This window comes from Schistocerca americana, chromosome 3, assembly GCF_021461395.2.
Source record: "Schistocerca americana isolate TAMUIC-IGC-003095 chromosome 3, iqSchAmer2.1, whole genome shotgun sequence".
NCBI lineage: Eukaryota > Metazoa > Arthropoda > Insecta > Orthoptera > Acrididae > Schistocerca > Schistocerca americana.
The window spans coordinates 889,241,620-889,257,585 of NC_060121.1; the positions used below are offsets into that span (position 1 = coordinate 889,241,620).

General features: G+C 38.1%; 1 protein-coding gene across 1 annotated transcript in view; it reads left to right on the forward strand.

Moving 5' to 3' along the window:
- Positions 1 to 1,742: 1,742 nt before the first annotated feature.
- LOC124607305 (aprataxin) overlaps positions 1,743 to 15,966 on the forward strand; it is a 72,993-nt gene continuing 58,769 nt past the window's right edge. Inside the window, exon 1 of the mRNA XM_047139599.1 lies at positions 1,743 to 1,981. Within this exon, the coding sequence (XP_046995555.1) occupies positions 1,781 to 1,981 (201 nt within the window). The 5' untranslated portion in view covers positions 1,743 to 1,780. The remainder of the gene's footprint in view (positions 1,982 to 15,966) is intronic.

The window sequence follows — 15,966 nt, forward strand, 5'->3', positions numbered from 1 at the left end:
TGTCCATTCTTTGGGTGGCCGCATGTTGATCAACACTGGTCGCTAATTGCATGTATTATCTGAATGTCACTGTCGTATGTTTCCAGAACTATTCGTCTTATTTTTTTCCACCTAGATACACTAGTTTATAGGCACTCTATCCCTCTTCCATATTCTCATTGTTATTTTATGATCCTGTTCCAATCATCAATTTCCTGGACCTATTTGTAAGTTTCTGGTAATTATCTTCTAGTCCACTCACTGATGTACTATTAGTATTAACCAGCACAACATTAAGACCTCTACATTTCCTATGTGAATCATTCACTATTTGAAGGTCACTTGTATAACATAATATCACCAGTTTATTTGTAAACTTTCTATATTTTTTCTAAATTGAATTTAAAAAGCTGAAGTGGTGGAGAAATAAAACGATTATAAAGAAGTAAACTAATAGAAAGCGGGAGGACGACATTAGGAAACTTACGTGAACAATATACAAGAGCTGAAGAGCGTAGCGCATGGAGGCCTCTGAAGGAAGATAACATCCAATAGTGGATATCAAATGGCTGGACCTGTTGCTGACACTGATGATCTCTGTTGTTGGGCTTAAGCCCGCTCCACACGCAACGATCTGTCTGCGGAGACATCGGCGCAGATGTCTGTACATGCAAAAGATCGCTGCAAATGTGGTGTGTTCACACGTCACAAACCCCAATCTACTACTCGTCCGCCATCTGTCGGTGTAGAAAAGAAATATCAGTGGCAAGAGACTACGCTCTCCGTAAACGTCAAAAATTTAATTCAGTTATTTTGAAATATAGAAATGGAGGAAGTTCTGTTGTGGTCTGTGTTCGCGACTTGTGTTGCAAAAAACATTCAGACAAACCGCAGGAAACAGAGAAAGCGGGCAAAATGGTGTACACAGTGGCTGCTACAGTGAAAGCAGTTTTCTCACGTAAATTTACTGCGAGATTTGCGGGGCGAACCTTAAGAAAGCCAAGCAGATCAAAATACCATAACGCTGGCTGGTATACTTGATCTACTTCTACACCAGTTCTTCTAGATTTCTGAACTTTGGATAACTCTTTTCGGTAAACAGTTAGCAACGAATTTTTTTTATTACTCTGGATGGATGTCCTAGCAAACAAACTCATGTTATGCGACTTGTTGGTCTGAGTGTGGCGGGTGTTTTGAGTGCTGAATTTGAGATGAGCAAAAGATCAGCAAGTGATGATGGACCACAGTCGAAAAAAACACCTGGATTTCTCTGTTTGCCGAGGCGTCAACTGCCCGCAATTTGTCAATTAGAGCATTGTATGGTGCTGTCTTTTTGTCTCGGTCACTATATTCTTTACTTTTAATCTTCCACAAACATGGGTAGTTTCTATATATTTCAATGAATTCACTAACAAACTCTCGAGAACACTGACGAGTATCAGCCATTTTAATGCCCTGTGCGCACAAATACAAACACTAGACTGAGCAAACAGCTGTTTCGCGCCAGATTTGCGGCGATCTCCTGTCCACAGGCCCCAACTTGTCTGCGCAGATGTTGTTTGAACCCACAGATTTGAGAGGTTTCGCTCAAACCTCCAACTTCCAGGTTTGCACACACCTAAGGGTGGTGAAAATCTTCTGTCCGCACGCAACGATCTCTCTACGCAGTTGCGATGTGCGTAGTAATTTGCGCAGACAGATCGTTGCGTGTGGATGGGCCCTTACCGTCGACCTATCATATCACAACAGTCGATACCTAATTGCAAAGTTTTGGATGTCCTAGCAAAAACAAACTCATGTTATGCGACGTGTTGGTCTGAGTGTGGCGGGTGTTTGGAGTGCTGAATTTGAGATGAGCAAAAGATCAGCAAGTGATGATGGACCGCAGTCGAAAAAAACACCTGGATTTTGGGCAAATGGCCTTTTAACGGCTATGAAGGACCCTACTTTAATTGTGAAGGAAGATAGCAAAGTTGTGGTTATAAAAGATAAATATCCAAAAGTGAGTTGTGCTCTCCGTATTCAATTAAAGTGTTTCCTTTTCAGTGGGCCTAGTAGGCAGTAAGAAGTAGCGAAATATACGCTTTAGTTTTCCAGTGCTGTCTGTACACATGTTGAAACTGGGTCAAAAGCTTTGACATTTATAAATCCCAATGGCAGTGGTAATGCATACTCATTCAAAATACCCACATGTACGAATGTTCCACCCACTTCTAAGTCCAACTTGTTTACGCTGAAGACTACGAAATCTTGTAATTATTTATAAAAATGAGAAAAATTGTTTCATAATCTCTGAATCCCTGTGCGCTTTTTGTGCAGAAATTTGTCTAATGTTGGGTATCGTCAAATTGGGTAGACACGAAGAATAATTCTGCTAATTTCATACAATTTTTCGCTAGAAGTTATGAAGTGGCACTCCTTTTGTATTTTTCGTAGTTGATACACGAAATACGTACATCATATGCGCAACAGCAATGTAATGCAGCTTTCCTGAATGTTTGTTGCAGTGTGAATGATTCACAGTGTAAAGTGATAAATATGGAGTGAATGTTGACCTCAGGCTATGAAGCAGATCTGTCAAGTACTACCACCTTTTTCACCACATGACAACCAATTTGTTACTTTCCAGTCTACCCTAGACCTCAAGCTATATTACAGATCTGTCTGTCACAGCCAAGATTTACGGGGTAGGCACTAACACATGCTGTTACTTCTCCATGTTGCCTAATATTGTATTTACTAATGGAAATTTATTGAAATCATCTCAGAGCTTGTGGTTTTATCACTCAAGTTTTAAAATAGTATTAAATGTTTTCAGTGTTATGTTACCCTCCTACAAGCATTATCGACCAGCACTGTTTACTGTATTACTGCCATCTGGGATAAGACTGACCCCTTATTTCATGATTTTGTAAAATACCTCTTGCAAATATATCAATTTCTATTAGGCCAAATGAAAAGTTTTATAATTGTACATTATTTCCATACAAACACCCATAATGCACACTAATATTTTTCATTGTTTAGTAACTAAAATAATCAAAAGGGGTCAATATTTCAAATCTGTTGTATTGTAAACGTGCAGAATGGTCACGAGATAAATGCTACTGTAGCGTACTATAATAATGACCCCTGTAAAGGGATCTCAATGATTCCCATTGATAATTGGATGTTTTGTAAAATATTGATAAGCTAGGTATTGTTGAAATACACATGTCTGCGAATAGAACTGTCCGTCCTTAAAACACACTACAAAAAACTGTTAAGAATTCGTTTTGGGCCAAGAAAGTTTTCCTCAATTTAATTTATAAGCAAATATTTAGAGCTTGCTTTAGAAAAATTTAACTACAAAGTGTGTGAAATCATATCAACAAATTATATTGTATTATTTGATACTTTTGTTTTCAAGATGATATATAAGTTTATCCAGAAATGGAAAGAAAAGGGTGAAATTGGCTCCTGGATCAGTGTTACTCTTAGGGGAGGGGGAGCTTCAGAATCACCCCTGTTGACACTATACCTATACCCAAATGGAAATGTAAGTGGCTGTATGAACTGAACTATTTAGCATTCACCCATACAACAAAATGTGTCTACACTTATACTCTGCAAACCACTGAGAAGTGATTGGCACAGGGTACATCCCACTGTGTCCGCCATGTTTGAGGATGAGTTACACACTGAAGCAATTTGGCCTTTCATGTGACACTTGTTGCAAACAGCCCAATGCTTAGGGTACACTGCACACTCCTATTGGATGAAGCAGTACAGGCGAGATGAAAATGGGCACACGGCCACTTTTGTGATGCGGCCTGTTGCTGCTGTGGTCATAACCGACTCTGCTCCATGGGACACTGAGTCTAAAGGTTACTGCTGCAATGACTTCCTCGTCATCATGAACACTAGCAGTGTGCCTAGAAGGTTGGCTGAACAACTTCCAATACCTCCCCCGACGCATCAATCTGATCGCCTGTGGCCCGTGACACTTCAAAGGACTGTGCTATATTGAGCACATCCATAAGTGTCAGATCCTCACATTCAAGGGCATTTTCACAGATCTCCCCATCCAGGGCCAGATGAACAATAACATGACGTGCCATGTAACCAGCGTAGGATTCATGATGGGTACTAGTGACAAGTTTATAATGATGGCGCAACCTGTGTAATTCTGCAGCCCAGGCTTTGCATGATTCGTTTGGGCGTTTCTGACAGTGGTAAAATTCTACGTGCATCGCAGTGACTTGCATACGTTGAGAGAAGCTTGCATATTTCATCAAAAGATGCTGCCCAGTTCTTGCAAAGGTGCAAGTTGGCACGACAAATGAGAAACACACAGTGAAAGCCAGGAAAGAAAGAAAGCCTTATACAGATTTGCATCTCCCACGTGAAAAACCTTGAAATGTTGGCGTAACCATGTCTTATAGGATTCCCAATCTTCAGCCGATTCAGCATATGGTGGAAAGGGCCACAGTTGCACTGATGGGAGAGTAACCAGCCACAAACCAGCAGGTGCCACTTGCTTGAGAGTGGTGGCAAGAGCCTGCTGCTGTTCCGTGAAAGTGCTGGGCAATGGTGCATTGGAGCATTTCTTCCATCAAGATTTTTATTGGGTGACTTAGCACTGACACTAACACATGGAGAAAATGTAACACTTTGTTGCCAAGTTTGCTGTAGCGAGAACAAACACGATTTATGAAGGGTTGTACTTCATAGAGCAACTTGTAAGATACAATGAAGTACAGGTTGTGTGTAGCACTGACACACTGACTGGACAATGGCAATACGGGTTACAGAATAGATCGAGCACTCATTTGCAATTGCTTAAATAACAATAGTTCTTTGGCGGCTTACCATAATGCCCCAGGGAGTCAACACAGTTGGCCTCCACAAGCAGACGTGTGAACTGTATGGATGTGCAATGTCTGAAATCGCAAGCTCATGAAAAGCAGTGAAGATCACATAATACTGTGTACAGAAAGCTGGTTGAAACCTGTAATTGATAGCAGTGAGATTTTTGGAGGAAATATAAGTGTATATCGAAATGATAGGCAAATGGGAAATGGAGGTGGTATATTTGTAATAGTAAACAAGAAACTTAAATCCATTGACGTAAAAATTGAAGCTGCATGTGAGATTGTGTGGGAAAGACTCAGTATTGTCTGCCAGACTTATCGCTTGATGTAAGCATAAACTTTAGAGAAAACTGCAGTTCACTTGTATGTAATTTACTCAATCATGCTGTAAACAATTGGTGGGGACTTTAATCACCCAATAAATAATTGGAAAAATTACAGTTTTGTTAGTGGTTGGCATGATGAGACTTCCTGAGAAAGAGTACTAAATGCCATCTCTGAAAACTGCCTAGAAGTGATAGTTAGGAATCCCACTAATGAAGGAAGTGTATTGGATCTAATGGCAACAAATAGACCTGACCTCTATGAGGATGTGCACATCAAAACTGGCATCAGTGACCATGATGTGATTGTGGCTACAGTGGTTACCAAAGTACAAAGGACAACCAAAACAAGCAGAAATATAGATATGTTCAGTAAACTAGATAAAAAATCAGTAGTGTCGTATCTCACTGAGGAACTTAAAACTTTCAGCACAGAGCAGGAACATGTACAGGAACTCTGGCTCAAATGTAAAAGAAAAGTTTACCATGTACTGGATAGATATGTACACAGTAGAACAGTTCATAATTGGAGAGAATCTCCAAGTTATACAGTCACTGTAAAGAAACTTCTAAAGAAACAGAGATTACTGCATTATGGGCATAAAACAAAGTGTATGGCTGTATAGAGAGAAGCTGAATGAATTGCCTTTGGCTGTCGAGAGTGCAATGCATGATGCATACAATGACTGCCGTAGCAGAATACTGTTAAGTGGTCTTTCACAGGACCCAAAGAGATTCTGGTAGACTGTTAGTCGCATTACATTAATACTTGTTCCATAGTCATGAATACAACATATTGTACTAATGTGGAACATGAAAGTTTAACATAACTTTTCTTTACATAATATAATTATTTTTTTTATTTTTACTACTTCATATCTAAAAATTCATCTACTGAGTGGCAAGAATTGTCATTCAGAGATTCTTTTGTTTTTAAATGTTGGTTGGCTATCTGGCAGACTTTTATTGCTATTTGGCAAAAAAGACCAAAGACTTCTGTGGCACCATAATTCACCCCTTTCTGTGTTAAAGTTAGTGTACAGTCCCTAGTGAATGCGACAGGAATTGAAATTGAGGGTAGTAAAACAAAAGCTTGAAATGCTTAACTCTGTTTTTAAATGTCTTTTACAAAGGAAAACCCAGGAGAATTACCCCAATTTAATCCTCGTACCACAGAAAAGATGAATGGAATAAGTATTAATGTCAGTGTTGTTGAGAAGCAACTGAACTCGTTGAAACTGAACAAAGCTCCAGGATCTGATGGAACCCCTGTCAGATTCTATACTGAATCTGCCGCTGAATTAGCCCCTTCTTTAACTATAATCTGTCGTAGATCACTTGAACGTGAAACTGTGCCCAGTTCTTGGAAAAAGGCACAGGTCACACATGTCAACAAGGACGGTAGTAGAAGTGATTCACAAAACTACCATTTAATATCCTTGACATCAATTTGTTGTGGAATCTTACAGTATATTCTAAGCTCAAACATAATGAGGTATCGTGAACATTTAATTAGGTATCTTGAACAGAATGACCTCCTCAGTGCCAGCAATCATGGATTTTGAAAACATCTACAAAGATACTCTGCAAATCACATTTAAGTGCTTGGCAGAGGGTTCATCGAACCACGTTCATGATTCTCTATTATTTAAATCTCGTATAGCACGCAGAAAGAACGAACACCTATATCTTTCCGTACGAGCTCTGATTTCCCTTATTTTATCACGGTGATATGTAGGTCAGCATCAACAAAATATTTTAGCATTTGGAGGAAAAAGTTGGTGATTGGAATTTCTGAGAAAATTCCTCTGCCCTTCTTTGAACTTTTTTGATGTACTCTGTCAATCATATCTGGCAAGGATCCCACACCAAGCAGCAGTATTCTAAAAGAGGACAGACAAGCATAGTGTAGGCAGTCTCCTTAGTAGATAAGTTGCATTTTCTAAGTGTCCCGCCAATAAAATGCAGTCTTTGGTTAGCCCTCCCCACAATATTTTCTATGTGTTCCTTCCAATTTGAGTTGTTCATAATTGTAATTCCTCGCTATTTAGTTGAATTTAGGGCCTTTAGATTTGACTGATATATTGTGTAACTGATGTTTAAGAAATTCCTTTTACCACTCATGTGGATGACCTCACACTTTTCACTATTTAGGGTCAATTGCCAATTTTCGCACCTAACAGATATCTTTTCTAAATTGTTTTGACTTTCTGATGACTTTACTAGTTGACAAATGACAGCGTCATCTGCAAATAACTTAATACTGCTGCTCAGATTGTCTCCCAAATTATTTATATAGATAAGGAACAGCAAAGGCCTGTAACACTGCCATGGGGAATGCCAGCATGCAATTTCACTAGAGGCTGCACTTCTGTGGTACAGTGTGAAAAACCTTCCACAGATCTTTGAGGTAATTCATAATGTTCGAACACGGTGTACATTCTAAAATCCTGCTGCATATCGACATTAATGATATGGTCCCGTAATTTAGTGGATTACTCCTACTACCTTTCTTGAATATTGGTGTGACCTGTGCAACTTTCCAGTCTTTGGGTATGGATCTATCGTCGAACGAATCGTTGTATATGATTAAGTATGGAGCTATTGCATCAGCATATTCTGGAAGGAACTTAATTGGTGTACAGTCTGGACCATCAATCATGTGAAACCCACTCACATTTTTCTCATGTGACATACTGAAAGCTTTGGATTAAAGCAATCAGGTAGAGGCGGTATTTTTTTGATACGCAAAAAGCATTTCACTCAAAACCACACCTACTTTTGTTGTCAAAAGTATGATAATATGGGGTATCAAGTAGGGTTGCCAGATTTCAGTGAGGGAAAATAGGAATACATTTATCAACTCTGACATTTTTTAGAATAATTATGTTTACCGCACTTTTTTCCATAGTACACTCAATACAATGGAGTACTTTTCAGTTAGCACGCAATTCTCAACATTTTTTTCAATTCTCAACATTTTTTTATTAGACAGTACTGTCTTATAAAAATCACTGCAACTTTCATCATAATTAAAATAAGTGTACAATTCATTTTATATTGGATCAACTAAACATGTTACGCTCATCCCTCCATTTAATGTTCATAGTGGAGAAAACACTCTCCTTGAATGCATTTGAAGGAAATATACTCAAAACAAATGTAACTACATCTAAAACACTGCACAATTTTATGTGCCAATCATTTTTATAATGTAGACCCATCTCTGTGGTCTTGTCATAGTGGCTAACTTTGCTTTTAAATGCCCATTGCCTTCCCTCCAAAACAAATCAGTAACCATAGCAACCTATGAATACATATTATGCATGAAGGAAATCAACAATACAAAGTGATTCAGCTAATTTCAAAGTATTTTGAAACTAAGGTGTCCCCCCCCCCCCCAAGTGATATGCAATCCATTAAGGAAAAAACATTACTCTCATCAAAATCAAACCATGTATTTAAATATTTCAGACAAACTTCATATATATGTCTGCATTCTTCCAGTTTCGTTTGTTTTTCACCTGGGATCAGATATTCCAATTTATCTAGCAACTGTTGCACCTTATAGCCAAAAAACAGATCGTTTATCCTATGTTCTAACTCCATTTTTATTTTCTCCAACACATGATATACTTCACAAATTGTCAGTTCATTTTTTTCTAAGTTGGGTTCACCCTTTGAAAAACTGTCAGTCAACTGCAAGGAAAACTGTAGAAATAATTCCATTCAAGTAAGTTGTTTTCCTGAACCAGACACACCTATCAAATTGTTCTTAATGAAGCTGGGGCAATCATCTACACTAGGAAAGTATGATATAATTGCAGGCAGATTTTTCAGCAACCTTTCTGTGGCAGGCTTTATGCATAAACAACATGTAGGTACATGTCTCAACAAAGCATTGTATTCTGTATCAACAAATTGAAAGAAATCTTTCAACTGAGGTACCCTTTTAACTGAATTTTAGGAATAGTTGAAAGTCAGAATTACTAACATTTTATCAGTTGACATAGTGTTCATATCAGATTTACAGCAATTATGCACTATATGTGCGTAGCAGTTTGATTCCACTACACCACAATTTTTCTTTTTAAGTGAACATAAACAGAGTTTTTCTTCCCATAGTTTGCATTTGTATAGTCTGCAGTAAAACTTGAAATCTGGGACAAATTCGGCTTGTGTTTTGGAATCCTTTTCAAGATCTGCTCAGACACTGCAGATGCAGATTCACCAGAACCCCCACAGAAATCTAGAATTCTGTGGGACGTGCTTGCTTGCATATCAAAGTATCTTACACAAATATGATAACACTTTTGATTACCTTTGTTGGAAGTGTCAAACCCCACACCAAAAAAAACTTGCTGTCCTTCAGCTTCTGAGTTAAATTATTGATTCTATTTGGTCCCAAAACACCAGTAATTAATGCCTCACATTTGAAATATTGAAATTAGCATGCACCTACTATGTACCTTGTTGCTTCAACAGAGTTCACCTTGTACTAGAGAGTTTTCATCAGTGTGGTTTCTACCGATGTCAAGCGTCTTGTTTGCGGTTGACACTGTTAAAATGATGCCCAACATTGGTTATGCCACAATGTGAAATGGAAAATCCCTCTCCAGTTTTTTCAACACGTAAGGTATTCTGGAAATTCTTTTTCCTGAATGATACACTTGTGGTCTTCTTTTCTGGTGTGTGCTGGTTGGAATATCTTATTTTTGTTTTGTGGAATTTTTTGCAGTCCCATCCATTTTGAACACACTACTTCCACAAAGAAATAAGTTCTAAAACGTGAAATGTATGATGGCTTGCAATAAAGTGTTGAACCTGCTCCCAAGATGAACAAAACAATGTGCTGTGTTGCATGGAGTCGAAGTACAGCTTGTTCACAAAAAGAAAAAAAATTCTATGGGGGTGTGGTGCTAGGAGAACAAGCCACACTCCCGTCACGCAGTGCTAGTACTACGCTCGCACTTACATAGCGATATCGACTTATGCCAAAACAAGTCTCCAATCGAAATTGAAAGTTTCATGTTGAATGATGGTGCTTTTTTGCTCCTAATTCCATATCACAGACAATTCGAAATTGAAAAGACCCAGTAATAAAACTTAGCCGAAGTTGACTGACTTCTGCCGAGCCAGAACTTGGCAGGTCTCGTTGATCTCTTTGTTAATAGACTGCACACACTGCACATCACATTTGTCCCACTCTGTCTCAGCTGACATCACATGTACACCCTAGCGTGAAAAACATAATCTGCATAGTAAAATCTGCTACTGGAAGATTAAAAAATATAAGTCATTAAACCTCATGTTCAAAATAGGAACATTTGGCGCACAGTTAAAGAAGTGCACTGTACCCGGAACAAAACAGGGAAATTTCATATTGTTCTGGCTAACACCATACATATGGCAAACCTAGAATCAAGTGAAATTTGTGACTGGATTGAGAACTTTTTTGTAGGGGGGACGCAGCATATTATTGTGAATGGAGTCATTGTTGGATGTAGAGGTAACTTTGGGTGTACTAAACACAAGTGTGTTGGGACCCACCCTTGCCGTTCATGTTGTATATTAATGACCATGCAGACAGTATTAATAGTATAAACAGGATTTTGGCAGATGATGCAGTTATGTATAATGAAGCTCTATGTGAAAGAAGTTGCATAAGTATTCAGTGTGATCTTGATAAGATTTCAACATGGTGCAGAGATTGACATCTTGCTTTAAATGTTTAAAAATGTAAAATTTTGCAATTCACAAAATGCAAAAACGGAGTATCTTATGACTATACTGTCAGTGAGTTACTGTTTTAATTGGCAAAGTCACATAAATACCAGGTAAAGCAGGTGGTAGACTTCAGTTTATTGGTAGAATACTGGGGAAATGCAGTCAATCTACAAAAGAGGGGCAGCACAAATTGCCACAGGTTTAAGTCCATGGGAGAGTGTCACAGATATACTGAAGGAACTGAACTGGCAGACTCTTGAAGATAGATGTAAACTATCCTGAGAAAGTCTATTAACAAAGTTTCAAAAGCTGGCTTTAAATGGTGATGCCGTGAATATGTTACAATGCTCTACATATTGCTCACATAGGGATCACTAAGAAAAGATAATAATAATTACTTCATGCACAGACACATTCAAACATTCTTCCCACTCTCCATACGTGGATGGAACAGGAAGAAACCGTAATAACTGGTACAGTTACCTCGTGGTGGTTTGCAGAGTATAGATGTAAATGTAGATGCAGAAGACACATCAATTTGTAGCAATCTCCTTTGTGGACTGATTGTGTTTCACCAGTATTCTGCTAATAAAGTGAGTTCTACCATTTGCTTTACCCATGATTGAGCCTATGTGATCATTCCATTTCATATATCTGCTAAGTTACACCTAGATATTAGTCAGCTGACAGGCTCCAACCATGAGTCACTGATAATCTAGTCATAAGATCCCATGCTGTTTTGTTTTATATAAAAGACTGTGGTATCTTATGCAGATGACATAAGATAATTTATCACAAGATGCCATTAGCGGTCTGTACAACATACTGTTGTGTGTATCTGATTCCATTTATATGCAAGGCACCCAAATGCCTTACTGATTGCAACATGTGTATGTGCCTCATTAAAAGTTCTCCATACTAATGTAATGTTTTAATCATTTGTTGTTTTGCATCACCTGTAACTTCCTGGAAAAACAATGATATACTTAACTAGTTCCTATGATCACAGGTACTAGTTCTTTGACTAGGAAAATACTTATTTCCTGGAAAATAATAAGATAAAAATCAACTTGCCGTTGGTCCTGGTATAATGTTTTCACTGCAGCATGTAATATATGTATCAGCTGAAACAGTCTTAGCTGATGAAACCTACTAGTACATCAAAATTGGTTGAAGTAAATCCTGCATGTACACAAATTAGAACTGTATCCCCTAGAAGTGGCATCACATCTAAATTCTTTGCTAGTGGTTTGTTGTGTGCATTAAAAATCAACCACAGAAGACAAACCTGTACTCAAAATTCATCTTTGTTAATCCAGTCACTTGGCACGGTACAGTGCACAGAAGGCAATTCAGTACAGGTGTGGGAAGTGAGGGTGGACTTTGATGAATTCTGAATATATTCTTATAGAGAAAACATCTCGGGAAAAGCAAAATTAAGCATAACTCTTACAGCACAGTTATGCAACTGAACAGAATGAAAAGATGCTCTACATCTTGCCCAATGCAGTAACAGTCTAAATCAGAAAGTGTTGCAATGAGTACCATATGCAACGTTGATTGAAATCCTGCAACAACATACAATGTACAAGGAAAATACTTTTTTTTTAATCTGTTGGCAGTACTGGAGTTTCACCTCCTTAAGGTAAGTAGTGGTCAGCCATTCTCAATTATTTTGTTTGAGCTATTCATTCATCTGATGTAATAAAGATCTAAGTAAAACATAAGTTCCTCAGCAAGCTAGTTATTAGTGCTGCTGGTCCATAATCCTCATTTCTCACTGACTGCTGGATATAATCCTCTTTCAGACTTTTCTGTACATTAGAATCTTCTCCTTTTTTATCCACATTTTACAAGTTTTTTGTACTCACTTTTGCCCTGCTTGTTTCTTTCTGACCCTTGTTATCAGGAAGAATCCAGAACGGAATGTCCTTTGTCCATCTCCCATTATTTTGCATCAGTGTCTGCCCATTTTATGATCTCACCACCTATTCTTTATATTACATGTTGTTGTTATTCTGTACATTCTTGTTATGTGCAGCAAGCACCCTTCTTTTGGTTGTTGGACACCCTTCAATTTTTGACTGTCTTCACATCTAATGTTTGCCCAAATTTCACATGTGTGAGTCAATACTGGTAGAATACACTGGTTATGGACTTTTCGTTCAAGCCTGGGTGCCTAAATCCTACATAACGGAGGTGCAGTCATCCCCCCCCCCCCTCTCCTTTGATGTTCTGCTCGCTAATGGAGTGAGGGAAAATGATGGTCTATATGCCTCTGCATGGTCCCTAATTTCATCTACATTGGTGGCAATAGAATCGTTCCGCAGTCAGCTTTAAATTCTGGTTCTCTAAAGTTTCTCAACATTGTTCCTCAAAAAAGAATATCGCCTTCCCTACAGGGATCACCATTTGAGTTTCCAAAGTACCTCCACAATAATTGTGTGTTGATTGAACGTACCAGTCACAAATCTAGCAGTCGGCCTCTGAACATCTCCTCCTTTTAATCCGACATGATAGGGATCTCAAACATTTGAGAAGTAGTCAGGAATGGGTCACACTATAGTATCTTGTGTAGGTGTGGAGAGCACAATTTATTTGGCTTATTACACTGACCCAGTAGAAACATACAGTAAACACGATAATGTAGAAGATCGATGTCACACGAACGGACAAAAGCAAGTCATCAACAGATAGTGGCCTGTAAGTGAAAATTCCATCAAGCAAATATACAAAGAGAATGAGTCTTTGTGTGGTAGGTGCGCAGATCGGAGGTCACGGGGTCCCACCAGATGACGTGACACGAGCTCTGGAAGTGAGACCTCTTCCGAAAGAGTCTTCCGGAGACAGCTTGTAGGCTGTGGCATGAGCAGTGGTGGGGGCTGGAGGTAGGAATCATTCTTAGACACTGTGACAGCTCCATGTCACTGTTGTAGTCTTTTAGTGCGTTCTGTACATCATCATCTTTACAGATGACCCACACTTTCCTAAAATTCTCCAGTAAACCAAAGTCAGTCATTCACTTTCCCTATGACAGTCCTTACAGGCTAGTTACATTTCATATATCTTTGCAATGTTACATCTTGATATTTAATCAACGTGACACTGTCAAGCAGCATATTATGAGTACTATATTTGAGCATTACAGGATTGTTTTTCCTACTCATTTGCATTAATTTACATTTTTCTACATTTAGATCTAGCTGTCATTCATCACACCAACTAGAAATTTCGTCAAAGTCATCTCGTATTCTCCTATAGTCACTTGACATCTTTCCGCACACCACATCATCAGCAAACAGCTGCAGATTGCTGCTAACCCCATGACCATCAGACCATTTATGTATATAGAAGATACAAGCAATCCTTTCATACTTCCACGTACTCCTGATGATATCCTCGTCTCTGATGAACACTAACTGTCAAGGACTGCATACCGAGTTCAAAGTCTTCAAGATACTCACATATTTGGGAACCTAATCCCAATGATTCTTTAACAGTCTGCAGTGGGCCACTGTCTCAAATGATGTTCGGAAATCTAGGAATACGGACTCTGCCTGTTACCCTTCATCCATGCCTTGCAGGGTATTGTGAGAGAAATGCCCAGCTGAGTTTCGCACGAGCAATGCTTTCTAAATCTGCACTGATTTATGCAAAAATATGTTGGCATTTACAAGTTTTTAATAAAGCTATAAGATTAAAATACACCTAATCCATGCACATGTTGATACCACTGTACATCGTGCAAACTGATGAAAGGCAGTACACAAATGTATCAAACAATTATCTTGATGAAGTGTTTCATCATTAAGAGAAGCAAATTTGAATCACACTCTAGCTCATAAGTTTTAATCTGCAAGGAAGTTTCATGCTAATAACAAATAATGAGTAGTGCTAATCTGCTAGGAAGTTTCATGCTAATCACAAATAATGAATAGTGCTAATCTGACAATTATGAGCAGTATATGTAGATTAGGAGAAAAACAGTCACTTTGGAAAAGCCACTGATCCACTTATACTACTCAGCTGCTGTTTGTATCCAATACATCAAAAATCTGTTTATGTGGCATTACATACACCACAATCAGCTTACTATACGCTGGTGAAGTACAATCTGTGAGACTTAAACATTAAAAGTTAAGCAGAATTTACAGCCTGGAGTTCAAATTTTCTCTTAAACTGTAGGAGTGTCTAATGAGATATTATTTTACTTGGATTTTGAATATCTGTGGATTTTCACTTTCTTGTTTGGTACGTTAGTAACTTTGTGTAGACTTTGTTTGGACCAGAATATAAAATTCCATTCTGAGTTCTAGATTAGGGGTTCATACTCTATCAAGACATTATTTTTCCTTGTGCTACTGTGGGTGTGAATTATACAGTTCATCCTAAATTCACCCCTCTTATTAACAAATAATACAAATAAGAAATATATTACTTATTGATACCTAAATGTAAGAATCTGTAGGTCCTTGAACAGACGTCTGCAAGGTGTATAGTTATCGAGTGTAAACATTATTCTTATTGCATGCTTCTGCAAGCATTACACAGAAGAATATCAAATGTCCTTATAATAGTATAAAGCTGACAGAACAGACTCATAACTGACACTAATATTTTCGTAAACTGCGTGAAAAGATGCAAAAATTTGTTGGTCATGGCACAGATAGGGTGGTCCTTATATGGGAATTATATGAAAATGTCAAGTGATTTGTGCACAAAACTCCTTATTTTTCTGTTTTTGGCGCACTTTGATAAAATGCCACATTTCATTGCAATTAATTAATATCAACCCATGGCTTAAATAGCTAAATAAGACTTCAGTACTGAAATAAGTGTGTGTATTCTTCTATTGGCCTATACAACTGAAATCGGCCTATATATATTTTGCAGATATGTGTAAACATTATTACATGGGAAAAATTTAAATATAACTATGTGACAGAACACACAGAATGTAGCATAAATCAATAATAGTGTAGCACAACTTACATTTTGGTGTCTCTTTTTTTCAGTTGGAGTATTGTCTCCAGTGACCTTGTTCACATTAAAAATGAATTCTCTTTGTTCTTTGTCAGCCATTA